Genomic DNA, 26,328 nt, shown 5'->3' with positions numbered 1-26,328 from the left:
TCCCCTCCTCGGCCGTACCCTCCCCCTCGGCCGTACCCTCCCCCTCGGCCGTACCCTCCCCCTCGGCCGAACCCTCCCCCTCGGCCGTACTCTCCCCCTCGGCCGTACTCTCCCCCTCGGCCGTACTCTCCCCCTCGGCCGTACTCCCCCCCTCGGCCGTACCCTCCCCCTCGGCCGTACCCTCCCCCTCGGCCGTACCCTCCCCCTCGGCCGTACCCTCCCCCTCGGCCGTACCCTCCCCCTCGGCCGTACCCTCCCCCTCGGCTGTACTCCCCTCCTCGGCTGTACTCTCCCCCTCGGCTGTACTCTCCTCCTCGGCTGTACTCCCCTCCTCGGCTGTACCCTCCCCCTCGGCTGTACCCTCCCCCTCGGCTGTACCCTCCCCCTCGGCTGTACCCTCCTCCTCGGCTGTACTCTCCTCCTCGGCTGTACTCTCCTCCTCGGCTGTACTCTCCCCCTCGGCCGTACCCTCCCCCTCGGCCGTACTCTCCTCCTCGGCCGTACTCCCCTCCTCGGCCGTACTCTCCCCCTCGGCCGTACTCTCCTCCTCGGCCGTACTCTCCTCCTCGGCCGTACTCTCCTCCTCGGCCGTACTCTCCCCCTCGGCTGTACTCTCCCCCTCGGCTGTACTCTCCTCCTCGGCTGTACTCTCCCCCTCGGCTGTACCCTCCCCCTCGGCTGTACTCTCCTCCTCGGCTGTACTCTCCCCCTCGGCTGTACTCTCCTCCTCGGCTGTACTCTCCTCCTCGGCTGTATTCCCCCCCTTGGCTGTACCCTCCCCCTCGGCTGTACTCTCCCCCTCGGCTGTACTCCCCTCCTCGGCTGTACTCTCCCCCTCGGCTGTACTCTCCCCCTCGGCTGTACTCCCCTCCTCGGCTGTACTCTCCCCCTCGGCTGTACTCTCCCCCTCGGCTGTACTCCCCTCCTCGGCTGTACTCTCCCCCTCGGCTGTACTCTCCTCCTCGGCTGTACTCTCCCCCTCGGCCGTACTCTCCCCCTCGGCCGTACCCTCCCCCTCGGCTGTACCCTCCCCCTCGGCCGTACTCTCCCCCTCGGCTGTACTCTCCCCCTCGGCTGTACTCTCCCCCTCGGCCGTACCCTCCCCCTCGGCCGTACCCTCCCCCTTGGCTGTACTCCCCTCCTCGGCTGTACTCTCCCCCTCGGCCGTACCCTCCCCCTCGGCCGTACTCCCCTCCTCGGCCGTACTCCCCTCCTCGGCCGTACTCCCCTCCTCGGCTGTACTCCCCTCCTCGGCTGTACTCCCCTGCTCGGCTGTACTCTCCCCCTCGGCTGTACCCTCCCCCTCGGCTGTACCCTCCCCCTCGGCTGTACCCTCCCCCTCGGCTGTACCCTCCCCCTCGGCTGTACCCTCCCCCTCGGCTGTACTCCCCTCCTCGGCTGTACTCTCCTCCTCGGCCGTACTCCCCTCCTCGGCCGTGCTCCCCTCCTCGGCCGTACCCTCCCCCTCGGCCGTACCCTCCCCCTCGGCCGTACTCTCCCCCTCGGCTGTACTCTCCCCCTCGGCTGTACTCTCCCCCTCGGCCGTACTCTCCCCCTCGGCCGTACCCTCCCCCTCGGCTGTACTCTCCTCCTCGGCTGTACTCTCCCCCTCGGCTGTACCCTCCTCCTCGGCTGTACTCTCCCCCTCGGCTGTACCCTCCCCCTCGGCTGTACCCTCCTCCTCGGCTGTACTCTCCCCCTCGGCTGTACTCTCCTCCTCGGCTGTACTCTCCTCCTCGGCTGTACTCTCCTCCTCGGCTGTATTCCCCCCCTTGGCTGTACCCTCCCCCTCGGCTGTACTCTCCCCCTCGGCTGTACTCCCCTCCTCGGCTGTACTCTCCCCCTCGGCTGTACTCTCCCCCTCGGCTGTACTCCCCTCCTCGGCTGTACTCTCCCCCTCGGCTGTACTCTCCCCCTCGGCTGTACTCCCCTCCTCGGCTGTACTCTCCTCCTCGGCTGTACTCTCCCCCTCGGCTGTACTCTCCCCCTCGGCTGTACTCCCCTCCTCGGCTGTACTCTCCCCCTCGGCTGTACTCCCCTCCTCGGCTGTACTCCCCTCCTCGGCTGTACTCTCCTCCTCGGCTGTACTCTCCCCCTCGGCTGTACTCTCCCCCTCGGCTGTACTCCCCTCCTCGGCTGTACTCTCCCCCTCGGCTGTACTCCCCTCCTCGGCTGTACTCTCCTCCTCGGCTGTACTCCCCTCCTCGGCTGTACTCTCCCCCTCGGCTGTACTCTCCCCCTCGGCTGTACTCTCCCCCTCGGCTGTACTCTTCCCCTCGGCTTTACTCTCCCCCTCGGCTGTACTCTCCCCCTCGGCTGTACTCTCCCCCTCGGCTGTACTCTCCCCCTCGGCTGTACTCTCCTCCTCGGCTGTACTCCCCCCCTCGGCTGTACTCCCCTCCTCGGCTGTACTCCCCTCCTCGGCTGTACTCTCCCCCTCGGCTGTACTCTCCCCCTCGGCTGTACCCTCCCCCTCGGCTGTACCCTCCCCCTCGGCTGTACCCTCCCCCTCGGCTGTACCCTCCTCCTCGGCTGTACCCTCCCCCTCGGCTGTACCCTCCCCCTCGGCCGTACCCTCCCCCTCGGCCGTACCCTCCCCCTCGGCCGTACCCTCCCCCTCGGCCGTACCCTCCCCCTCGGCCGTACCCTCCCCCTCGGCCGTACTCCCCTCCTCGGCCGTACTCCCCTCCTCGGCCGTGCTCCCCTCCTCGGCCGTACCCTCCCCCTCGGCCGTACCCTCCCCCTCGGCCGTACCCTCCCCCTCGGCCGAACCCTCCCCCTCGGCCGTACTCTCCCCCTCGGCCGTACTCTCCCCCTCGGCCGTACTCTCCCCCTCGGCCGTACTCCCCCCCTCGGCCGTACCCTCCCCCTCGGCCGTACCCTCCCCCTCGGCCGTACCCTCCCCCTCGGCCGTACCCTCCCCCTCGGCCGTACCCTCCCCCTCGGCCGTACCCTCCCCCTCGGCTGTACCCTCCCCCTCGGCTGTACTCCCCTCCTCGGCTGTACTCTCCCCCTCGGCTGTACTCTCCTCCTCGGCTGTACTCTCCTCCTCGGCTGTACCCTCCCCCTCGGCTGTACCCTCCCCCTCGGCTGTACCCTCCCCCTCGGCTGTACCCTCCTCCTCGGCTGTACCCTCCTCCTCGGCTGTACTCTCCCCCTCGGCTGTACTCTCCCCCTCGGCCGTACTCCCCTCCTCGGCCGTACTCCCCTCCTCGGCCGTACTCTCCCCCTCGGCCGTACTCTCCTCCTCGGCCGTACTCTCCTCCTCGGCCGTACTCTCCTCCTCGGCCGTACTCTCCCCCTCGGCTGTACTCTCCCCCTCGGCTGTACCCTCCCCCTCGGCTGTACTCTCCCCCTCGGCTGTACTCTCCCCCTCGGCTGTACCCTCCCCCTCGGCTGTACCCTCCCCCTCGGCTGTACCCTCCCCCTCGGCTGTACTCTCCCCCTCGGCTGTACTCCCCTCCTCGGCTGTACTCTCCCCCTCGGCTGTACTCCCCTCCTCGGCTGTACTCTCCCCCTCGGCTGTACTCTCCCCCTCGGCTGTACCCTCCCCCTCGGCTGTACTCTCCTCCTCGGCTGTACTCCCCTCCTCGGCTGTACTCTCCCCCTCGGCTGTACTCCCCTCCTCGGCTGTACTCTCCCCCTCGGCTGTACTCCCCTCCTCGGCTGTACTCTCCCCCTCGGCTGTACTCCCCTCCTCGGCTGTACTCTCCCCCTCGGCTGTACTCCCCTCCTCGGCTGTACTCTCCCCCTCGGCCGTACCCTCCCCCTCGGCCGTACCCTCCCCCTCGGCCGTACTCTCCCCCTCGGCTGTACTCTCCCCCTCGGCCGTACTCTCCCCCTCGGCCGTACTCTCCCCCTCGGCCGTACCCTCCCCCTCGGCCGTACCCTCCCCCTTGGCTGTACTCTCCCCCTCGGCCGTACCCTCCCCCTCGGCCGTACTCCCCTCCTCGGCCGTACTCTCCCCCTCGGCTGTACTCCCCTCCTCGGCTGTACTCCCCTCCTCGGCTGTACCCTCCCCCTCGGCTGTACTCTCCCCCTCGGCTGTACTCTCCCCCTCGGCTGTACCCTCCCCCTCGGCTGTACCCTCCCCCTCGGCTGTACCCTCCCCCTCGGCTGTACCCTCCCCCTCGGCTGTACCCTCCCCCTCGGCTGTACTCCCCTCCTCGGCTGTACTCCCCTCCTCGGCCGTACTCTCCTCCTCGGCCGTACTCCCCTCCTCGGCCGTGCTCCCCTCCTCGGCCGTACCCTCCCCCTCGGCCGGACCCTCCCCCTCGGCCGGACCCTCCCCCTCGGCCGAACCCTCCCCCTCGGCCGTACTCTCCCCCTCGGCCGTACTCTCCCCCTCGGCCGTACTCTCCCCCTCGGCCGTACTCCCCCCCTCGGCCGTACCCTCCCCCTCGGCCGTACCCTCCCCCTCGGCTGTACTCTCCCCCTCGGCTGTACTCTCCCCCTCGGCTGTACCCTCCCCCTCGGCCGTACCCTCCCCCTCGGCCGTACTCCCCCCCTCGGCCGTACCCTCCCCCTCGGCCGTACCCTCCCCCTCGGCTGTACCCTCCCCCTCGGCCGTACTCTCCCCCTCGGCTGTACCCTCCCCCTCGGCTGTACCCTCCCCCTCGGCCGTAATCCCCCCCTCGGCCGTACCCTCCCCCTCGGCTGGACTCTCCTCCTCGGCTGGACTCTCCCCCTCGGCTGGACTCTCCCCCTCGGCTGGACTCTCCCCCTCGGCCGGACTCCCCTCCTCGGCCGGACTCCCCTCCTCGGCCGGACTCCCCTCCTCGGCCGGACTCTCCTCCTCGGCCGTACCCTCCCCCTCGGCCGTACCCTCCCCCTCGGCTGTACTACCCTCCTCGGCTGTACTCCCCTCCTCGGCTGTACTCTCCTCCTCGGCTGTACTCCCCTCCTCGGCTGTACTCTCCCCCTCGGCTGTACTCTCCTCCTCGGCTGTACCCTCCCCCTCGGCTGTACTCCCCTCCTCGGCTGTACTCTCCCCCTCGGCCGTACTCTCCTCCTCGGCTGTACTCCCCTCCTCGGCTCTACCCTCCCCCTCGGCTGTACCCTCCCCCTCGGCTGTACCCTCCCCCTCGGCTGTACTCTCCCCCTCGGCTGTACTCTCCCCCTCGGCTGTACTCTCCCTCTCGGCCGTAATCTCCCCCTCGGCCGTACCCTCCCCCTCGGCCGTACCCTCCCCCTCGGCTGTACCCTCCCCCTCGGCTGTACCCTCCCCCTCGGCCGTAATCCCCCCCTCGGCCGTACCCTCCCCCTCGGCTGGACTCTCCCCCTCGGCTGGACTCTCCCCCTCGGCTGGACTCTCCCCCTCGGCTGGACTCTCCCCCTCGGCCGGACTCCCCTCCTCGGCCGGACTCCCCTCCTCGGCCGGACTCCCCTCCTCGGCCGGACTCTCCTCCTCGGCCGTACCCTCCCCCTCGGCCGTACCCTCCCCCTCGGCTGTACTCCCCTCCTCGGCTGTACTCCCCTCCTCGGCTGTACTCTCCCCCTCGGCTGTACTCTCCTCCTCGGCTGTACCCTCCCCCTCGGCTGTACTCTCCCCCTCGGCTGGACTCTCCCCCTCGGCTGGACTCTCCCCCTCGGCTGGACTCCCCTCCTCGGCCGTACTCTCCCCCTCGGCCGTACTCTCCCCCTCGGCCGTACTCTCCCCCTCGGCCGTACTCTCCCCCTCGGCTGTACTCTCCCCCTCGGCTGTACTCTCCCCCTCGGCTGTAATCTCCCCCTTGGCTGTACTCTCCCCGTCGGCTGTACTCTCCCCCTCGGCTGTACTCTCCCCCTCGGCTGTATTCCACTCCTCGGCTGTACTCTCCCCCTCGGCTGTACTCTCCCCCTCGGCTGTACTCCCCTCATCGGCTGTACTCCCCTCCTCGGCCGTACCCTCCTCCTCGGCCGTACCCTCCCCCTCGGCCGTACCCTCCCCCTCGGCCGTACCCTCCCCCTCGGCCGTACCCTCCCCCTCGGCCGTACCCTCCCCCTCGGCCGTACCCTCCCCCTCGGCTGTACCCTCCCCCTCGGCTGTACTCTCCCCCTCGGCTGGACTCTCCCCCTCGGCCGTACTCTCCCCCTCGGCCGTACCCTCCCCCTCGGCCGTACCCTCCCCCTTGGCTGTACTCTCCCCCTCGGCCGTACCCTCCCCCTCGGCCGTACTCCCCTCCTCGGCCGTACTCTCCCCCTCGGCTGTACTCTCCTCCTCGGCCGTACTCTCCCCCTCGGCCGTACCCTCCCCCTCGGCCGTACTCTCCCCCTCGGCTGTACTCTCCCCCTCGGCTGTACTCTCCCCCTCGGCCGTACTCTCCCCCTCGGCCGTACCCTCCCCCTCGGCCGTACCCTCCCCCTCGGCTGTACTCTCCCCCTCGGCTGTACTCTCCCCCTCGGCTGTACTCTCCCCCTCGGCCGTACTCTCCCCCTCGGCCGTACTCTCCCCCTCGGCTGTACTCTCCTCCTCGGCTGTACTCTCCCCTTCGGTTGTACTCTCCTCCTCGGCTGTACTCTCCCCCTCGGCCGTACTCTCCCCCTCGGCCGTACTCTCCCCCTCGGCCGTACTCTCCCCCTCGGCTGTACTCTCCCCCTCGGCTGTACTCTCCCCCTCGGCTGTACTCTCCCCCTCGGCCGTACTCTCCCCCTCCCCCTCGGCCGTACTCACCCCTTCGGCCGTACTCTCCCCCTCGGCTGTACTCTCCCCCTCGGCTGTACTCTCCCCCTCCCCCTCGGCCGTACTCTCCCCCTCGGCTGTACTCTCCCCCTCGGCTGTACTCTCCCCCTCGGCTGTACTCTCCCCCTCGGCTGTACTCTCCTCCTCGGCTGTACTCCCCCCCTCGGCTGTACCCTCCCCCTCGGCTGTACTCTCCCCCTCGGCTGTACTCCCCTCCTCGGCTGTACTCTCCCCTTCGGTTGTACTCTCCTCCTCGGCTGTACTCTCCCCCTCGGCTGTACTCTCCCCCTCGGCTGTACTCTCCTCCTCGGCTGTACTCTCCCCTTCGGTTGTACTCTCCTCCTCGGCTGTACTCTCCCCCTCGGCTGTACTCTCCCCCTCGGCTGTACTCTCCCCCTCGGCTGTACTCTCCCCCTCGGCTGTACTCTCCCCCTCGGCTGTAATCTCCCCCTTGGCTGTACTCTCCCCGTCGGCTGTACTCTCCTCCTCGGCTGTACTCTCCTCCTCGGCTGTACTCTCCCCCTCGGCTGTACTCTCCCCCTCGGCTGTACTCTCCTCCTCGGCTGTACTCTCCCCCTCGGCTGTACTCTCCTCCTCGGCTGTACTCTCCCCCTCGGCTGTACTCTCCCCCTCGGCCGTACTCTCCCCCTCCCCTTCGGCCGTATTCTCCCCCTCGGCCGTACTCTCCCCCTCGGCTGTACTCTCCCCCTCGGCTGTACTCTCCCCCTCCCCCTCGGCCGTACTCTCCCCCTCGGCTGTACTCTCCCCCTCGGCTGTACTCTCCCCCTCGGCTGTACTCTCCCCCTCGGCTGTACTTTTCCATCATACTCGTGGCCTTTCTGGCTGCATCAGGAGTGGCTCCTGCAGGACTCCCAGCCCCCCGGCCCATGTTCTTGCACCTCGTCCCGCCTCCCGGTGCAGTGGAGGTTTCTGAGATGGTTCACGCTGCACAGGTGAGTCTCCAGAAGGAAGGAAAGAGAAGTGGTTGGCGTTTAAATGCCCAAATGTAACTTACAGACCAATGTCAAGTCCTGGTCAGTGCACTTGGTGGTTGGAGCATCAGCCCCCATACTGAAGGGCAGTGGGTTTCATTCCTGGTCAATGGCATGGACCTGCATTGCAGGTTTGATACCATCACCCAATTGTTGTGTGTGTGTTTGTGTGTCTCCCCCACTCCCTCCCTTCCACTCTCTAAAAATCAATGGAAAATGTATCCTCAGGTGAGAACTAACTAACTAATGATTAGTGTCAAGAGTTTGAACTCATTCAAGACAGCTTGGCCTAAGTTTTATTTTATTTTTTAATCGAAAAGTCTTACAGACACCGAGAACTCCTGCACGTCCACACTCGGTATGGGTCTCGTGCTCACCCCTGAGGGTCTTGGAAACCGGCTTCTTTGGTGGCGTGGGCTACTTCTTGTCAGATGGAGGCACCACCTTCCCGCTCCCAGGCTTGCTGAGCAGAGGCTGTGGGTGTGGGAGAGTCTCTCCAGCACTCAGGCTCCACACAGTCTTCAGGGAAGGGCCTGCCCACTTTCACCAACAGGAAGAGCAGGCAGGAGCTCAGCAAGGAGAGAGCAAGCCTCCCTGAGGCCGGAGTTGGACTGGGTCCTCAACCCACTGCATCTCAGCTCCCTCCCTGGGCTCAGCTCCCTCCCTGGGCTCAGCTCCCTCCCTGCATCTCAGCTCCCTCCCTGCATCTCAGCTCCCTCCCTGCATCTCAGCTCCCTCCCTTGGCTCAACTTCAGATGAGGGGAGACCTCCACAATCACCTGGCAGTGAGCAGAGGGTGGAAATGGGGTTGGAGTTAAATATCCATTCAGTATAGTGTTGTGTTGGGAGAACAGGAAGGCTTGTGGGTAATTCAGCTCTTTATACTAAGGTGAACTCTACTTGTTTCTGAACAATGAGAATCCTTGATTTCTCTGCACGCAACCAAGGTTCATTCTGGAGCTGCGGGACTTTTCCAAAGATCTCAGGCACCGGGGGCAGAGCTGGGGGACCTTGGGCTTGCCCTTGTAGTAGGGTCACCTGCACACCCTCCTCCGTGGGCTGATACAGTGGAGAAAGGGAGCACCCCTCTTCCTCATAGACACCCAAACTTTCAGGAAACTCTACACCAGGAAGACTGAGGGTGCAACGTTAAAGAGAAATAGGCTTGACAGGTGCTGGCTGTGGGGTCGCAGAGACATCAATCAAGGCGACTCACCTGGCCAGGCGGGCAGCATCAGGACGTCGCAAGTGGGTTCGGGGGACGTGGGCCAGCTCCCGGGCCAGCATGTGCTGCGTGTAGTCATCCTGCCACGCGAAGCCTGTGGGGAAGATGCAGAGCCTCATATGAACTTGGGAGTGGAGCCAAAGCCCTTGTTCAGTGTCATGAGGGACCCTGTCCCCAGCAGGGAAGCCAGGCTCCCCACCCCTGCGCCTCACTGATGCGGGGGAGCAGGCGCTCTGCTCTGCAGGAAACTCGGGCTGAGCATTCGGTGGGAAGGGAGGGCTGCCCTCTGTGAGCGAGGCAAACCTGCTGTGAGGTCTGATCAAATCATTGAATCCACACCCTCCCTTGGGAGCTGGCCTTTAGCACTTCACAACAGACGGACGAACGGACATTCCCTTTCACTGAGCCCACATTCTACTTGCTCAGACCATTATCCTTCCCCTCTGGACCTTCTCAGGGTCCGGACCTGCCCAGAGAATGCTAGGCCCAGAAAAAGCTGCCTAGAATCCTTCAAAACCTCTGACTCCCCATCCCTGGGTGCTGGCGCCATTTTGGGGTTCAACCCATCTGGTAGCTAGATGACCTAATAAATGTATAATCCCTCACCTCGTGTGTTCCTCCTTCAGCTACCCTAACACTTTCTACACAGGCTGGTGCAGTCGTGGCACGGTCTCACCGTGCGCACAGCTGCCCACTCACCCCCACCCCTGGTGGCTGGTTCTCCAGCCCCAGCTGGTTGGAGCCCGCGCTCGGGACGAAATGAGGGGCGTTGTTGCTGGGAAAGCAATCACCCTGGGGCTCAGTGGACCGGTTACATTATATTTGTACTCAAATGTTATGACAAAGCCTTATTTATAACAAGGGCGACGTGGTGATGGAGGCGAAATCCATGTGATTGTGCATTAATTACACGCGCTGCTGATCGCATGATAATTACGCCCGAAATTACCAAATAACGCCCCGGAATAATTATTATGCAATTTGTACATTTTAGATCTTATGGTAACATGTTAGCACTTACAACTACCCCATGCAATTATCCATAATTACCTCATCACTAAGTATCATGTAATTACAGAGATATTTTTATGCCCTGTGCAAAAACCCATTGCCACCTTCAGATCCGGACAGCTCCATGCTGTGTGAGTGTGTGCGCATGTGGATGGGGTGTGTGTGCATGCATGTGTAGTGCATTTGTGTGTGCATGCATATGGGTACGCATGTACGTGTAGTGCATTTGTGTGTATGTGTGTGTGCGATGCAAGGAGACCCAGACTTGCTGAGATCACACGTTCCGGGCTGGATGAAAGCATGCTAAGGAGACACAAGCTCCCTCACGGGCACTCTTTAATACTTGTTTGAAATGCAACTCTGACATTTTAAAAAATGTACAAATGGCAACATTCAAACAGCGGCGCGATTCTAGCCCTGAAGCCTGACAACACAACAAGGGGGAGCTGCCGGGAAGCTAGCCTCGCCGCCTGGGGGGCAGCCTGCTCTGAGGGCTCCGTCAGGGCGTAACAGTGAGAGGAGAGGCCCTGCAGGGACCGCCAGGCCACCGGTACCTGGTCCAGGACTAACATCCTAATCATTGCAAGTCTGTCCACCGCAGCTGCAAGCCCTGTGTTCGTGGCTGCGATTGGTCCCAGCCCAGCCTAGGCTCGGAGAGCACACATGTGATATTCGCGTAGCAGTGAGCACAGCTATACGCATGCTGCTCCCGTGGCTTGAATGCTAACATCTACCTGGAAACAGGAAAACAATCGAGACTCAAAGGGAGCTTCCCAGGAAACAATTAATTTAAATAACAGAATTTCAATAACACTCCCTATCGAAGGAGCACGGAAGTCGAGGGTGTTGATTCCGGGGCCTGTGAAGAGGGCTCGATCCTTCCAGAACCGCCGTTGCCGATGGATAAAGGGGTCTGTGCAGGCACAGGGGAGCCCGGACCCGCCCAGGCACCGCCGTTGCCGATGGATAAAGGGCTCTGTGCAGGCACAGGGGAGCCCAGACCCGCCCAGGCATCGCAGTTGCCGATGGATAAAGGGGTCTGTGCAGGCACAGGGGAGCCCGGACCCGCCCAGGCACCGCCGTTGCCGATGGATAAAGGGCTCTGTGCAGGCACAGGGGAGCCCGGACCCCGGCCAGGCACCCCCGTTGCCGATGGGTAAAGGGCTCTGTGCAGGCACAGGGGAGCCCGGACCCCGGCCAGGCACCGCCGTTGCCGATGGATAAAGGGCTCTGTGCAGGCACAGGGGAGCCCGGACCCCGGCCAGGCACCGCCGTTGCCGATGGATAAAGGGCTCTGTGCAGGCACAGGGGAGCCCGGACCCGCCCAGGCACCGCAGTTCTCCGGGAGCAGGCGGGCGCTGGGCCTCGCTCTACACACGAGAACCGCATCTCTCCAAGGGTTCCGGTGCCCCAGGCCCTCTCCCAGGGCACACAGGAGGAGCTGCCACCCTGGGCGGGTAGAAGCCCCTTCCAGGAAACTGGACAGGACACACTTTTCCTATCCCCACTGAGTACCACTGATGACCCCAGAGAGTCTTCCGGCTGAGGCTGTGAGGGTGGAGAGAAGCCCGAGGACTCCGGACCTTGGCCCCAGGAAGGAAATGTGCGGGGTCGTCTGGCTCAGCGCCCAATCCTTAGGAACACAGCAGGCGCAGGGCCCAACTCTAGCGCCTCCCTCCCCCGGCCAGAGGGCAGGAAGGAGCAACTGAGCACATGTTACACAAACAGCTCCACTCCCGCCCACACCACAAAGCGCAGACCACAGCACCCCCCCACCACGGCCAAGGGCCTTTGGGTGCCCTTCCCCAAAGGCTGGAAAGAAGCCCCCACCTCCGGGGACCCTGCCAGGTGGGAACTGCCCACCATCACTGGGGACCACGTGGGGAGCTGAAACCCACACGCCCCTGCCCAGCAGGATGGACAAGAGCTGCTCTTGGGTGTCAGCAGGTGGGGAACCCGACCCAGCAGAGCGGTGCCAGGAAAGGCCAGTTAACCAAGGTTCACTGAGATCCAGGGTCTCGTGATGGAATACAGAAGTGCTAAGGTTTCAACTGAAAACCAGTCATCCTGAGAACCAGAGAGATCTCAAACGGAATGAAAAGGCCCCGTGGACACCCACCTGAGATGACGGAGACGCGAGCAGGGCCCAACAAGGACTGCGAAGCAGTGGACAGAAACGCTTCCATCCGTGCACAGGCACCCACGCACCTGAGACTAGTGAACAGGAAGCCCAGCAAAGAAACATAAACGAAATAAGAACCAAATGCAGATGTTGTAATGGGAAAATGAACAGCTGAGCAGGTGCCGGTGATTGGAGGGCGGTGGGACGGGGAGTGGGGGGTCTGTGAGCTGCAAGACGGAGACACAGAAACCACCCCGTTCCCACAAAGGGAGAATGTGGCCCGGGGAAACCGTGGGGCTACAACCAAAGGCCCCAGTTCCTGCCGCCAGAGTCCCAGATGGAGAGGAGAAGGGTGCACTCACAGGGTGAAGACACTCAAAAAACGGGTGGTGAACCCTTTCCATTTGGGCAAGAGATAGAAACCCAAAGACTACAGAAGCTGACACACCAAAAGGAGACGCCCAAATCCGCTCCTACTGCAAACTAAACACAAAGTAAAACGATTACAGCATCCAGAGAAACACAGCACCTTCCTGCCGGGGAAGGGATCCAATGACACAGGACTTCTCATGAGAGCCTCAGAGGCCGTGGGAAAGCCCACGGCACGTTCCCCGGGCTGAGGAAAGAGCTGCCCACCAGAACCCTGGGAACCTGCCAATCCAGGTACCCGGTGAAAATGTCTTTAAGGAATGACAGCAAATCAAGACGGTCTCAGAGGGGGGATGAGAGTTCTGTTTTTCACCAGAAGACTCACCCTGCAAGAACCGCTGAGCAGAGGTCTAAGCAGAGAGAGGAGAAGCAGCCGGGGGTGTTCAGAAGGAAAGGCGATCACGGGAGACAAAGGAAATGAAATCGGTTCAGTTTCCCTTGAGTTTTCTAGACTTTGTTTGGCAGTGGAAGCAAATGCAATAATACTGTCTGATGTGCTTCCAAAAATATGCTGAGGAAATAATTAAAACAACTGTAACAAATAGTAGGGAGTTGTCCTCGAGGGAGGTACGCATCCTACCAGCATATGCCACTCAAACTGGTAAAATGAAACCCCCAGTGAGCTCATGTGTAGATAGTGTAATATCTAGACCAAGCACTGAAAACATTAGCAAGAGAGTCACTCAAAAATACTATACACGGCCCTAGCTGGTTTGGCTCAGTGGATAGAGCATCAGCTGTGGACTGAACAGTCCCGGGTTTGATTCTGGTCAGGGGTTGTGGACTTGATCCCCAGTAGGGGGCGTGAAGATAGCAGTCAATCAATGATTATTTCTCATCATTAATGTTTCTATCTCTTCCTTTCCTTTCTTCTCTGAAATCAATCAATCCTATCTAATAAAAGAGAAACATGGTAATTGGTGTACGACCGCTACCCTTCCCATTGGCTAATCAGGGCAATATGCAAATTAACTGCCAGCCAAGATGGCGGCCGGCAGCCAGGCAGCTTGAAACTAACATGAGGCTTGCTCGCTTCAGTGACAGAGGACTCCAACATTCCCCGCCTGCCGCTGCAGGCCTCTGAGCTGGCAGTTTGAAACATTGTTACAAATATAGAAGCTAAAAAAACCCCCAGAAACCAGCTTTCAGCAAGCTGGGATCTCAGAGCTGGAGTCAGAGCTGGAGTTATACATTGTTTCGATTACCTACTTTCAGCAGCGGAGGCCTAAGAGCTGGAGCCTCAGAGCTAAAGCTGGCCCAGAATTAAAAAAAAAAAAAAAAGGAGCGGTTGGGAGCTTCCGTCACCTGCCAGCCTGAAAACAGCCCTCAGCCCCTCACCCAGACTGGCCAGGCACCCCAGTGGGGACCCCCACCCTGATCCAGGACACCTTTCAGGGCAAACCAGCCAGCCCCACCCATGCACCAGGCCTCTACCCTATATAGTAAAAGGGTAATATGCCTCCCAGCACTGGAATCAGCGGAGCCGAGAGGCCTCCCGGCACCGGGATCAGCGTGACAGGGGGCAGCGCCCAAACCCCCTGATGGACCCTGCTCTGTGCATGACAGGGGGGAGCTCCCCAACCCCCCTGATGGGCCCTGCTCTGTGTGTGACAGGGGGGAGCTCCCCAACCCCCTAATCGACCCTGCTCCGTGCATGACAGAGTAAGGAGCCCCAACCCCCCTGATGGGCCCTGCTCTGTGTGTGACAGGGGGCGGGGCCACAACCTCTCTATCCGCCCTGCTCTGTTTGTGACAGGGGAAGGTGCCCCAACCTCCTGATCAGCCCTGGTCTGTGCCTGATACGGGGGGAGCACTCCAACCTCTGATCGCCCTGCGGCTCTGTGTGTGACAGGGTGCAGCGCCCCAACCCTCTGATTGGCCCTGCTCCGTGGGTGATAGAGGGTGGGTCCACAACCCCCCTCCCCCCACCCCACGGGCCCTGCTCTGTGTGTGACAGGGTAGAGCCATAACCTCCCCATCCGCCCTGCCCTGAGTGTGACAGTGGCGGTGTCCCAACCCCCTGATCTTCCCTGCTCTGTGTGTGATGGGGGGCGGTGCCCCAACTCCGCTATCGGCCCTACTCTCTGAGTGACAGGGGGGAGCTCCTCAACCCCCTGATGGGCCCTGCTCTGAGCGTGACAGGGGGGAGCTCCCCAACCCCCTGATAGACCCTGCTCTGTGCGTGACAGGGGGGAGCTCCCCAACCCCCTAATCAACCCTGCTCCGTGCATGACAGGGTAAGGAGCCCCAACCCCCCTGATGGGCCCTGCTCTGTGTGTGACAGGGGGCAGCGCCCCAACCCCTGGATTGGCCCTGATCTGTGCATGACAGGGGGTGGCGCCGCAACCTCTCCATCGACCCTGCCTTGAGTGTGACAGGGGGCGGTGCCCCAACCCCCCAATTGGCCCTACCCTGAGCATGACTGGGGGTGGCATCGCAACCTCCCAATCCACCCTGCTCTGTGCATGACAGGGGGCGGCACCCCAACACCCCAATCGGCCCTACTCTGAGCCCGACCAGGGGCTGCACCTAGGGATTGGGCCTGCCCTCTGCCATCCGGGAGCAGGCCTAAGCCAGCAGGGCGTTATCTTCCGAGGGGTCCCAGACTGCTAGAGGGCACAGGTCAGGCTGAGCGACCCCCCCTTCCCCCCGAGTGCACAAATTTTTGTCACCGGGCCTCTAGTAAATATATAAACATTATACATAAGCCAAAATGGAATGCCTATGTGACCTAAAGAAATACAGGGGGATGGGGGAAAAAGAGAATAGAACAAATACAAAACAAAAAATAACGTAAGAAATTTAAGCCCCAAGATATTAAAAAAAATACCTTAAATGTAAATGGGTTAAATATACCCAGGAAGACAGATATTGACTGAGTGGATTAAAAATGTTCAACTCAAGATTAAAAATGGTGGTGGAGTAAGTGGATGCTGCCCAGGACCAAACTAGAATTACAACTAAAATACAGAAAATTTCCTGAATCACCAGTGGGAGACTCACAGGAGAGAACCCTGATGCCTGAGAACAGAAAGTGGAGGCGGCACAGAGACTGGTGGGAGGGGCAGAGGCACCAAAGGCTGGGCTGGTGCCCACAGACAGCAGCTGAGTCCTGGAGAGATATCTCAACTGGGGGTGGGGGGAGCTGCTAAGAACTCTGGGGTCTAATCCCCAAGCTGGGCCCCCCAGCAGAGAGCACCACAACTGAGAAGGGTACCCACATGACATCTGGCTGTGAAAAGCAGCAGGGTTGCTATCTGCCAGGGAGAGACGGCTGGAAATTCAGACACCCTCTTAAAGGGCTAATGCATAAAACTAGTTGTGGAGCCACCCACATTGTGCTCCAGCAGAGGGAGGGAGGAGTGGACTGGAGCTGTGTGAGCAGAAACCAGGATGGGGGCTTTAGAGTTAGAGCTCAGAAAGCAGACACCCTGGTTTTCTATGCTGATTCATTTGCTCACACTATGGAGGCCATCTTCCTCACACAGACATTTGCTATACAGGTGGCTTTGCCTTGGGGAAAGAGAGTTGACCCACCCTTTTGGAAAACACCTTGCCCCATGGTGTGAGTTTCTGAGGCCCAATAAGAGACTGAGAAGGAAAAAACCAAGATGGCGGCATAGGTTAACGCCGGAGATTGCTGCCTCGAACAACCACTTCAAAAAACAACTAAAGATGGAATGGACATCATCCAGAACCACAGGAAGGCTGGCTGAGTGGAAATTCTACAACTAGGAGGAAAGAGAATATCATACCGAGACTCAGAGGAGGCGCAGTGCGGAAGTGAAATACTGAGGTGTGGAGTGCGCGCAGAGCAGGCTGACGGCGGAGGGCACGGTTGTTGTTTTCAATCGGGAGGGAGTTTCAGACTCTGAGCTCCAGATCCGGGCGAGTCTCTAGGGACCCAGACTCAAACGGGAGAAGCGGGACTGTCTGGCTTCGGTCGGAAATCGAAGGCAGCTTTCTCTCCGAGGTTTGCAGCAGTTGCTGGGACTCTGTGAGGCAGAGCCCCTAGGGACTGAACTGAGAGCAGCCATAACTGCTTGCTCCACCTGCCCTGTAGATCCCCAGGGACCTGCCCCACCCAAGCCCTGCACAGAGCCATTTGCCGAATAGCCTCAGGCAAATGCTAGATTAGCACCGCCCTAGAGATCCAGCACAGAAGCTCTCCCACTGCAGACACAGCGGACTCTCATAGCCAGTTAGCCTGGAGGTCAAATCACCCCCACTATTGCCGACAACAATCAAGGCTTAACTACAACAAGACTGCGCACAAAGACCACTAGGGGGTGCACCAAGAAAACATAAAAAATGCGGAGACAAAGTAACAGGACAAAATTGTCCATGGAGGATACAGAGTTCAGAACCACACTTTTAAGGTCTCTCAAGAACTGTCTAGAAGCCGCCGATAAATGTAGTGAGATCCTCACGAAATCTAATGAGATCCTCGATGTTGTGATAAAGAACCAACTAGAAATTAAGCATACATGGACTGAAATAAAGAATATTATACAGACACCCAACAGCAGACCAGAGGAGCGCAAGAATCAAGTCAAAGATTCGAAATGCGAAGGAGCAAAAAACACCCAACTGGAAAAGAAAAATGAAAAAAGAATCCAAAAATACGAAGATAGTGTAAGGAGCCTCTGGGACAGCTTCAAGCGTACCAACATCAGAATTATAGGGGTGCCAGAAGAAGAGAGAGAGCAAGATATTGAAAACCTATTTGAAGAAATGATGACAGAAAACTTCCCCCACCTGGTGAGAGAAACAGACTTACAGGTCCAGGAAGCGCAGAGAACCCCAAACAAAAGGAATCCAAAGAGACCACACCAAGACACATCACAATTAAAATGCCAAGAGCAAAAGACAAAGAGAGAATCTTAAAAGCAGCAAGAGAAAGAAACTCAGTTACCTACAAGGGAATACCCATACGACTGTCAGCTGATTTCTCAACAGAAACTTTGCAGGCCAGAAGGGAATGGCAAGAAATATTCAAAGTGATGAATACCGAGAACCTACAACCAAGATTACTTTATCCAGCAAAGCTATCATTCAGAACTGAAGGTCAGATAAAGAGCTTCACAGATAAGGAAAAGATAAAGGAGTTCATCACCACCAATCCAGTATTATATGAAATGCTGAAAGGTATCCTTTAAGAAGAGGAAGAAGAAGAAAAAGGTAAAGATACAAATTATGAACAACAAACATGCATCTATCAACAAGTGAATCTAAGAATCAAGTGAATAAATAATCTGGGGATCATAATAGAATCAGGGACATAGAAAGGGAATGGACTGACTATTCTTGGGGGGGAAAGGGGTGTGGGAGATGCGGGAAGAGACTGACAAAAATCGTGCACCTATGGATGAGGACCGTGGGTGGGGAGTGAGGGGCGGGAACTGGGAGGAGGGGAGTTATGGGGGGAAAAAGAGGAACAAATGTAATAATCGGAACAATAAAGATTTAATTAAAAAAAAACAAAAAAAAAGAGACTGAGAAAAACAATTAGCCTACAGGCAGAAGCAATTGCCCCACCCTGTTGGAAAAAACTCTCGCCACACTTGTGGACGATGGCTTAAGGGTAATTCAAGGCAGAATCCTATCAGTCTGCAGGCAAAGGCAATTTCTGGAGGCTTTGAGTGATTGCCTGATCTAATTAGTAAGAAATAGTGTTTGACACTGTCCTGCACTGGAGATTGAGAGGTGTAGCAAATCAACCTACCACCTAGTCATAAACCCAAACAGGCAGCCAAAATGAGGAGACAAAGAAACAACCCCCAAATGAAAAAACAAGAGAATTCTTCAGAAGAAACAATAAATGAAATGGAGAAGAAAATTATCAAACATAGAGTTTAGGACAATGAGGTATAGATACTCAACAACATGAGAAAAGAGATAGTAACTATGAAAACAGAAATAAATGACATAGCACAAATAAAGAACACATTGGAAGAAATACTCAGCAGACTAGCGGAAGCTGAGGACTGAATCAGTGAATTAGAAGACAGGTTTGAAAAAAATCACTCACAGAATCAAAAAAGAAAAAAAAAACAATTAAAAAACAGGAGGACAGCGAAAGAGAGCTGAGGGATGATGTGAAACATAACAATATTAGAATAGCAGGTGTGCCAGAAGAGGCAGAAAGGGAGAAAGGAATAGAGAAGGTATTTGAAGAAATAATAGCAGAAAACTTCCCTAACCTGGGAGAGGAAAAAGTCACACACAAGTTCAAGAGGCATAGAGAACCCAAACAGGCCCATGCCCAGACACATCATAATTAAAATGTCAAAAATTAAAGACAAAGAGAGAATCTTAAAGGCAGCAAGAGAAAAGCAAGCTGTTACCTACGAAGGAGCTCCCATAAGGCTGACACCTGATTTCTCATCAGATACTCTACAGGCCAGAAGGGAATGGCATGAAGTACTCAAGGTAATGGAAAGCAGGGACCTGAGACCAAGATTACAATACCCAGCAAGGCTATCATTCAAAATAGAAGGTGAAATAAAGTTTTTTTTCCAGACAAAAAGAAAAAAAGGCTAAAGGAGTACATCACCACCAAGTCAGCATTACAAGAAATGCTAAAGGGACTGCTGTAATGTGAAGAAGAAATAGAGAGTGAAACCTAGCCATACAGATTTAAAATGGCAATAAATAAGTACCTATCTATACTAATAATAGAGGAATGTGCCAATTGTCTGGGACGCTGTTGCAGTAATAATAACGACCAAACAGCAGGCTGTGTGGGGCGACCAGGCTGGTTTGGGGGGGGGGGGCAGTTGGGGGTGACCAGACCAGAGGGAGGGGGAAGTTGGGGGCAACCAGGCAGGCAGGCAGGGAGCAGTTAGGAGCCAGAGGTCCCAGATTGTGAGAGGGATTCCGACTGCCAGTTTAGACCTGATCCCCGGGAATGGACCTAAACCAGCAGTTGGACATCCCCCAAGGGGTCCTGGATTGGAGAAGGTGTAGGCTGGGCTGAGGGGACTCCCCCCACCCCAATGCATGAATTTTGTGCACTGGGCATCTAGTCAATAATAACCCTAAATGTAAATGGATTAAATGTTCCAATAAAAAGGCATAGGGTAGCTGAATGGATACAACATGACCCAACTAAATGCTGCCTACAATAGACCAAACTCAGAATAAAAGACTCACACAGGATGAGAGTGAAGGGAAAAATATTTCTTCCATGCCAACGGAAACAAACAAAAGCAGGAATAGCAGTACTCATATCCAACAAAATAGACTTCAAAATGAAGGCAATCACAAGAAACAATAAAGGTCACTACATAATACTAAAGGGATCGATCCAAAAAGAGGATATAACCCTGGTAAACATATATGCCGGGGTCCAACCCCAGCAGGTCCAGGGGTTCCCAAAGGCGTAGACGGAGTCGGCGAAGAAGGAAGGACACAGAGACAGCGTTCAGTTGATCAGCAGCCTAGCCAGGATCTCCAGCCAAGTTCTGGTCTCGATCTCCAGAGAGGTTCTGCTGCTTATTGTTTTGTTACATCCGTATTTATACCAGTTGATTTTAATCCTGTCAATTTCTATTACAAAGGTTAGGGCGTTTCTTATCTCCATTCCAGGGAGTAAAGATTATGTAGCTTAAGCATGATTGTTTGTAGTTAAAGTGATTAACTACCCGCCTGGCACTTAGTTAAGGAGTTTCATCCCCTCCCTGACTTCAGGGAAAAATTCCTACCTGGGGAAACAACCTTTCTAGGAGAGGCATCCCCTCCCTGACTTCAGGGAAAAATTCCTACCTGGGGAAACAACCTTTCTCGGAGAGGTGACCTTGGTTAAAACACACAGCGCTAAGGGGAGCAAACATATTAAGAACAGTATGCTATATACGCCAGGTCCCTTGAAACATATGCTGTGCAGATGTTTCTTTCCTGCAGCGACTGTGTCAAGCAGCAAGGATGGACCGGCTTCCGGCATATATATATATATATATATATATATATATATATATACACTCAAGATAGGAGCACTCAATTTATAAAAATAATTCTGGAGAACTTTGAGGGAGAGAGGAACAACAATACAGTCATAGTAGGGGACTTTTAACACCCCACAGACTTCACTGGATAGATCTTCCAGATAAAAAAATTAACAAGGAAACAGTGACTCTAAATGACACACTAGATCAGATGAATTGAATAGACATTTATACAACATTTCACCCCAAAGTTTCAGAATATACATTATTCTCAAGTGCACATGGAACATTCACAAAGATAGATCACATGTTAGGATACAAAACAAGTCTCTACAAGTTCAAGAAGATTGAAATCATATCAAGCATTTTGTCAGATTACAGTGGAATGAAATTAGCAATTAACTACAGTAAAAACACCCAAAGACATTCAAACACATGGAGGCCAAATAGCATGTTATTAATGAATGGGTTACCAACAAGATCAAGAAAGAAATTTTAAAAACTTCCTGGAAACAAATGAAAATGAACACACAACAATCCAAAATCTATGGGACACAGTGAAAGCAGTGCTGAGAGGGAAGTTCACAGCACTACAGGCCTATCTCAAAAAAACAAGAAAAATCAACAATAAATTATTTAACCCTACAACTTAAAGAACTAAAAAGAGAATAACAAGAAAAGCCCAGAGTAAGATGATGGAAGGAAATAATAAAGATTAGAGCAGAAATAAATGACATAGAGGCTAAAAGAAAATATAAAAAATCAATGAAACCAAGAGTTGGTTCTTTGCGGGGATAAATAAGATTTATGAACTGTTAGCCAGACTCATGAAGAAACAGAGAAAGGACCCAAATGTATAAGATCATAAACCAAAGTACAGAAGTAACCACTGACACCACAGAAATACAAAGGATTGTAAGAAAATACTATGAACAACTATATGCCAACAAGCTGGACAATGTGGGTGAAATGGAAAAATTCTAGAAAAATACAACCTCCAAAAACTGAATCAGGAGAAATCAGGAAACCTGATGAGGCCAATAACAACTGATGAAATAGAAGTTAAAAAAACTTCCAGCAAACAAAAGCCCTGGTCTGGAAGCTTCAAGCGGAGTTTTATCAAACATTCAAAGAAGAACTAACACCTCTACCCCTCAAACTATTTCAGAAAATCCAAGAGGAAGGAACGCTTCCAAGCTCTTTTTATGAGGCCAGCATTATCCTAATTCCAAAACCAGATAAAGACACTAGCAAGAGGGAGAATTACAGGCCAATATACCTGATGAACATAGATGCTAAAATCCTCAACAAAATATTAGCAAATTGGATCCAGCAATATATTAAAAAGATCATACACCATGACCAAGTGGGATTTATTCCAGGGATGCAAGACTGGTACAATATCCATCAATCAATATACATGACACATCACAACAAAATGAAAGACAAAAATCACACAATCGTATCAATAGACACAGAAAAAGCATTCAACAAAATCCAACACCCATTATTGATAAAAACTCTCAGCAACGTGGGAAGAGAGGGAGCATATCTCAACATGATAAAGGCTATATATGACAAACCTACAGACAAAAACTAATAGCATTTCCCCTAAGAACAGGAACAAGACAGGCATGTCCGCTTTCACCACTCTATTCAACAGAGTACTGGAGGTGCTAGCCACAACAAACAGATAAGAAGAAGAAATAAAAGGCAACCAAATTAGAAAGGAGGAAGTAAAACTCTCATTATTCACAGATGACATGATATAGAAAACCCTAAAGACTTCACCAAAAAACTATGAGATTTAATAAATGAATTTGGCAATGTGGTAGGATACAAAATCAATACCCAAAAATCGATGTCTTTTTTATACACCAATAATGAATTCTCAGAAAGAGAAACTAAATAAACAATCACATTTACCATTGCAACAAAATAATTAAGACACTTAGGAATAACCTTAACCAAGGAGGCCAAAGACCTTACTCAGAAAACTACAGGACATTGAAAAAGAGATAGAAGAACATATAAACAAGTGGAAGAATATATCATATTCATGGATTGGTAGAATCAATATCATTAAAATGTCCATACTCAAGGCAATCTATAAATTCAATGCAGTCTCTATTAAAACTTCACAGATCTAGAACAAATATTCCAAAAATTTATATGGAACCAAAAGATATCCTGAAGAGATGCAGTAATCTTGAGAAAGAAGAACAAAGTTGGAGGAGTCACAATACCAGATCTCAAGTTATACTACGAAGCCACCGTAATCAAAACAGCCTGTTACTGCCACAAGAACAGGCATATAGAGCAATGGAGCAGAACAGAGAACCCAGAAATCGACCCAAGCCATCATGCTCAATTAATATTTGACAAAGGAGGCAAGAGCATATATTGGAGTCAAGAGAGTCTCTTCAATAAATGGTGCTGGGAAAATTGGACAAATACATGCAAAAAATGAAACTAGACCACCAACTTACACCATACACAAAAATAAACTCAAAATGGATAAAAGACTTAAATGTAAGTCATGAAACCATAAAAATCCTAGAAAAAACCATAGGCAGCAAAATCTCAGACATCTCTCATAGCAATATGTTTACAGATACATTTCCAAGGGCAAAGGAAACTAAGGAGAAAATAATCAAATGGGACGACATCAAAATAAAAAGCTTCTGCACAGCAAAAGAAACCATCAACAAAATGAAAAGGGAGCCCACTGTATGGGAAAACATATTTGGCAATGATACATCTGATAAAGGGTTAATTTCCAGAATATATAAGGAACTCATACACCTTAACAAAAGGAAGACTAACAACCCAATGAAAAAATGGGCAAAGGACCTAATAGACACTTCTCCAAAGAGGACGCACAGAAGGCCAAGAGGCATATGAAAAAAATGCTCAAGATACTGATCATCAGAGAGATGCAAATCAAAACGACAGTGAGGTACCATTTCACACCTGTCAGAATGGCTACTATCAACAAATCAACAAACGACAAGTGCTGGCGAGGATGTGGAGAAAAAGGAACCCTTGTGCACTGCTGGTGGGAATGCAGCCATTATAGAAAACAGTATGGAGGTTCCTGAAAAAATTAAATATGGAACTGCTATTTTACCCAATGATCCCACTTCTAGGAATATATTCTAAGAAACCCAAAATACCAATCAGAAAGAATGTATCATCCCTATGTTCATAGCAGCACAATTTACAATAGCTAAGATGTGGAAACAGCCCCAGTGCCCAGCAGGTTGGGATAAAAAGCTGTGGCACATTTACACATGGAACACTCTGCAGCAGTAAAAAGAAGGATCTCTTACCCTGTGAGACAGCATGGAGGGAGCTGGAGAGTATCATGTTAAGTGAAATAAGCCAGTGAGAGAAAGACAAGTGTCACATGATCACACTCACATGTGGAATCTAAGTAACAAAATAAACTGCTGAACGGAGTGGATCCAGAGACACGGAAGCATGGGACAGAGTGCGGAATCTCAGAGGGAAGGCAGTGGAGCGTGGGTGGGTGGGAGACAGTCAGCCGAGGACATTGTATGCAGCATGGCCCATGGACACAGACAATGGGGCGGTGAAGGTGAGGAGCGGGCAGGCTGGAGGGGACCCATGGGAGGCGAAAAAGGGGCATATGTAACACTTTCATCAATAAAGAATTATTTTTTTTAATGTCCAACTCAACAATATGCTATTTATAGAAAATTCACTTCAAATATAACACCATAGGCAGGTTGGGAGGAAAAGGGCAGGAAATTAATGTCATTCAAAACAGCACTGGCTACAGGAACGGCGGACACACGCGTCCTCGGAGCAAACCAGTGCGAGGACAGGGAGGGTGAGGATGCGAGCGAGGGCCAGCACCTTCGTAACGTACACAGCACACCCCACGGCAGGTGTGGGCGCACAGGCTGACCGACGGGGAAACGGGCACACCGCAGCTACAGCTGGGACTTCAGCCCACTTTGCCAACCACCACAGGGAGGGAATGTGCAGAGCTGGCGAACAGCCCACGGTGCTGCCAGCCCACAGTCTGCCAGCCTGTACAGGACCCTGGGCAGCAAGTGCAGAGCCCAGGCCCCGCCACGGGCCCATGGGCAGGGCCTGGGGCGTGTCCTGGGTCAGAAAACAGACCTCAGCACAGGAAAGGGGTCCAAATCACTGCGCTCCATTCACATGCAGCCCGCCTGGAAGCGAAGAGCATATCACAAGCACGTCTCCACCAGCGGGAAAGGAAACAGCGCACTCTGGGTAACCGGGTGAGGGGCCCCAGGGCACAGTCCGTAGCCGCAGCGGCAGCAAAGGCCACAGGCCGGAGGCGCTGGAGCAGTGGGACTGCACGGAGAGCAGCTCTGCTGCCAATGCTCACCTTAGAGAAAGTTTCCAACCAGTCACCCAATCCTCGCGGGAAAAGGCTCCAGGGAGCAAAGTGAAGCCACAGCAAGCCGAGGAAGCAGTAATAAAGAGCAGGGCCAATAAGATTGAAATCAGAAACAAATAGAGAAAGTGAAAACAAACAAAAAAGCCAGTTCTCTGAAAAGATTAGCAACATTGACAAATCTCTAGCAAGACTGACAAAGAAGAGAGACCAGTCACAAACGACCCAAATCAGCAATCAAGCGGGAGGTGGATACACCTGCAGACCCACCGGAAGCAAACACATGAGCACGGAGCTTGGGAACCAGACCCTCCCCACAATCACGAGCCACGCTGCCCGTCCCGTCTGACTCGAGGCGTCTGGTGCCCAGGAATAATTCATATTTAAAACATCCCCCAAACCAAGCTCCTTGGCATCTGCTGTGAGGGCAAAGGCCTCATCGGCCACCCGGCTGTCCACACCCCAGAACTCGTCGCCATCACCCGAGGGACTCAGCTCCTGGGAGGCCCCGAGCCCCTGCGGAGGGACCGCCGTCCTGTGGATGGAGAGCTGCCCCCTGGGGAGGGAGAGCTGCCCCCTGGGGAGGGAGAGCTGCCCCCTGGGGAGGGAAAGCAGAGGCTGGGGCTGCCGTGTGGCGGGGAATGAAAGGAGCTGCTGCTTGCACCGTCCGCAGGCCTGTGCAGACGTGGTCGAGGTGTCACACGGCCACCCTTAAGAGATGGGGCCTGGGACACTCCCTTCCCTGAAAAACGGTTCTCTTGCTAAAATCAGGAGTTTCTTGGGTGAAAAACACTTCGCAGGTTCCCATGAGGTCAGGCATCCCTCGTTCAGCATCGCAAGCCCAGAAGGTGAGCTGGTTCTTGCCACTGAACTGGTGTCGGTTCGGCGGCTCAGGTCCAGGGGCCCACAGTGAACACCAGGCTAGCGGGAGGGGAGGGCGGCGTCTTTGCTTCTGAGAAAGGAACCGTCCAGCGGCCCGTGAATACGAGCTAAGCTGTCCAGCTGCAGAAGCAGTGCGTCCTCAGGCTTCTTGGCGATATTTGAAAGATGCAGCGAAAGCCATGTATGGGCGTGGGGGTGGGGGAATCTCCAGAGAGAAATCTCCAGACCCGTGTGATCTCACTGCAGAATTCTACCAAACATTTAAGGGAGAATTAACATCAATTGTACACAACCGCTTCCAGAAAATGGAAGAAAACATAGTTCCCAGTTAATGTTAAGTCGCTATTATTAACCTGATGCCAAAAGCAGGTGAAAACAGGACCAGAAAAGGGAGCCTACAGACCAACACCCTCCTGAGCACAGACATAAAATCCAGCAACATGTCCAACTCATCACTCGTCAGGGGGTTCGTTCCCAGGGTGCGGGGCGGGGTCCATATTCTAAAACAAATCAGTGTCACCCACGGGATTGAGAGGCTAAAGAAGAAAAATAGCACATGACCAGATCAATGCAGAAAAAGTATTTGAGAAAATCCCACACCCACTCGTGATGGAAACTCCCGTGGAAATGGGGATCACCCTGATCGTGAGCACCGCGGGCTCTG

The 26,328-nt window shown here is 55.0% G+C and overlaps 1 protein-coding gene across 1 annotated transcript in view; it reads right to left on the bottom strand.

The window, feature by feature from the left end:
- Positions 1-26,328, bottom strand: part of PTPRN2 (protein tyrosine phosphatase receptor type N2) — a 477,757-nt gene that overhangs the window by 284,532 nt on the left and 166,897 nt on the right. The window contains exon 4 of the mRNA XM_081101859.1: positions 8,870-8,972. Coding sequence (XP_080957985.1) covers positions 8,870-8,972 — 103 coding nt within the window. The remainder of the gene's footprint in view (positions 1-8,869; positions 8,973-26,328) is intronic.

The sequence above is a fragment of the Myotis nattereri genome (genome assembly GCF_964212035.1).
Source record: "Myotis nattereri genome assembly, chromosome: 11".
Classification (NCBI taxonomy): Eukaryota; Metazoa; Chordata; class Mammalia; order Chiroptera; family Vespertilionidae; genus Myotis; species Myotis nattereri.
This window is presented reverse-complemented; position numbering and strand designations above follow the sequence as displayed.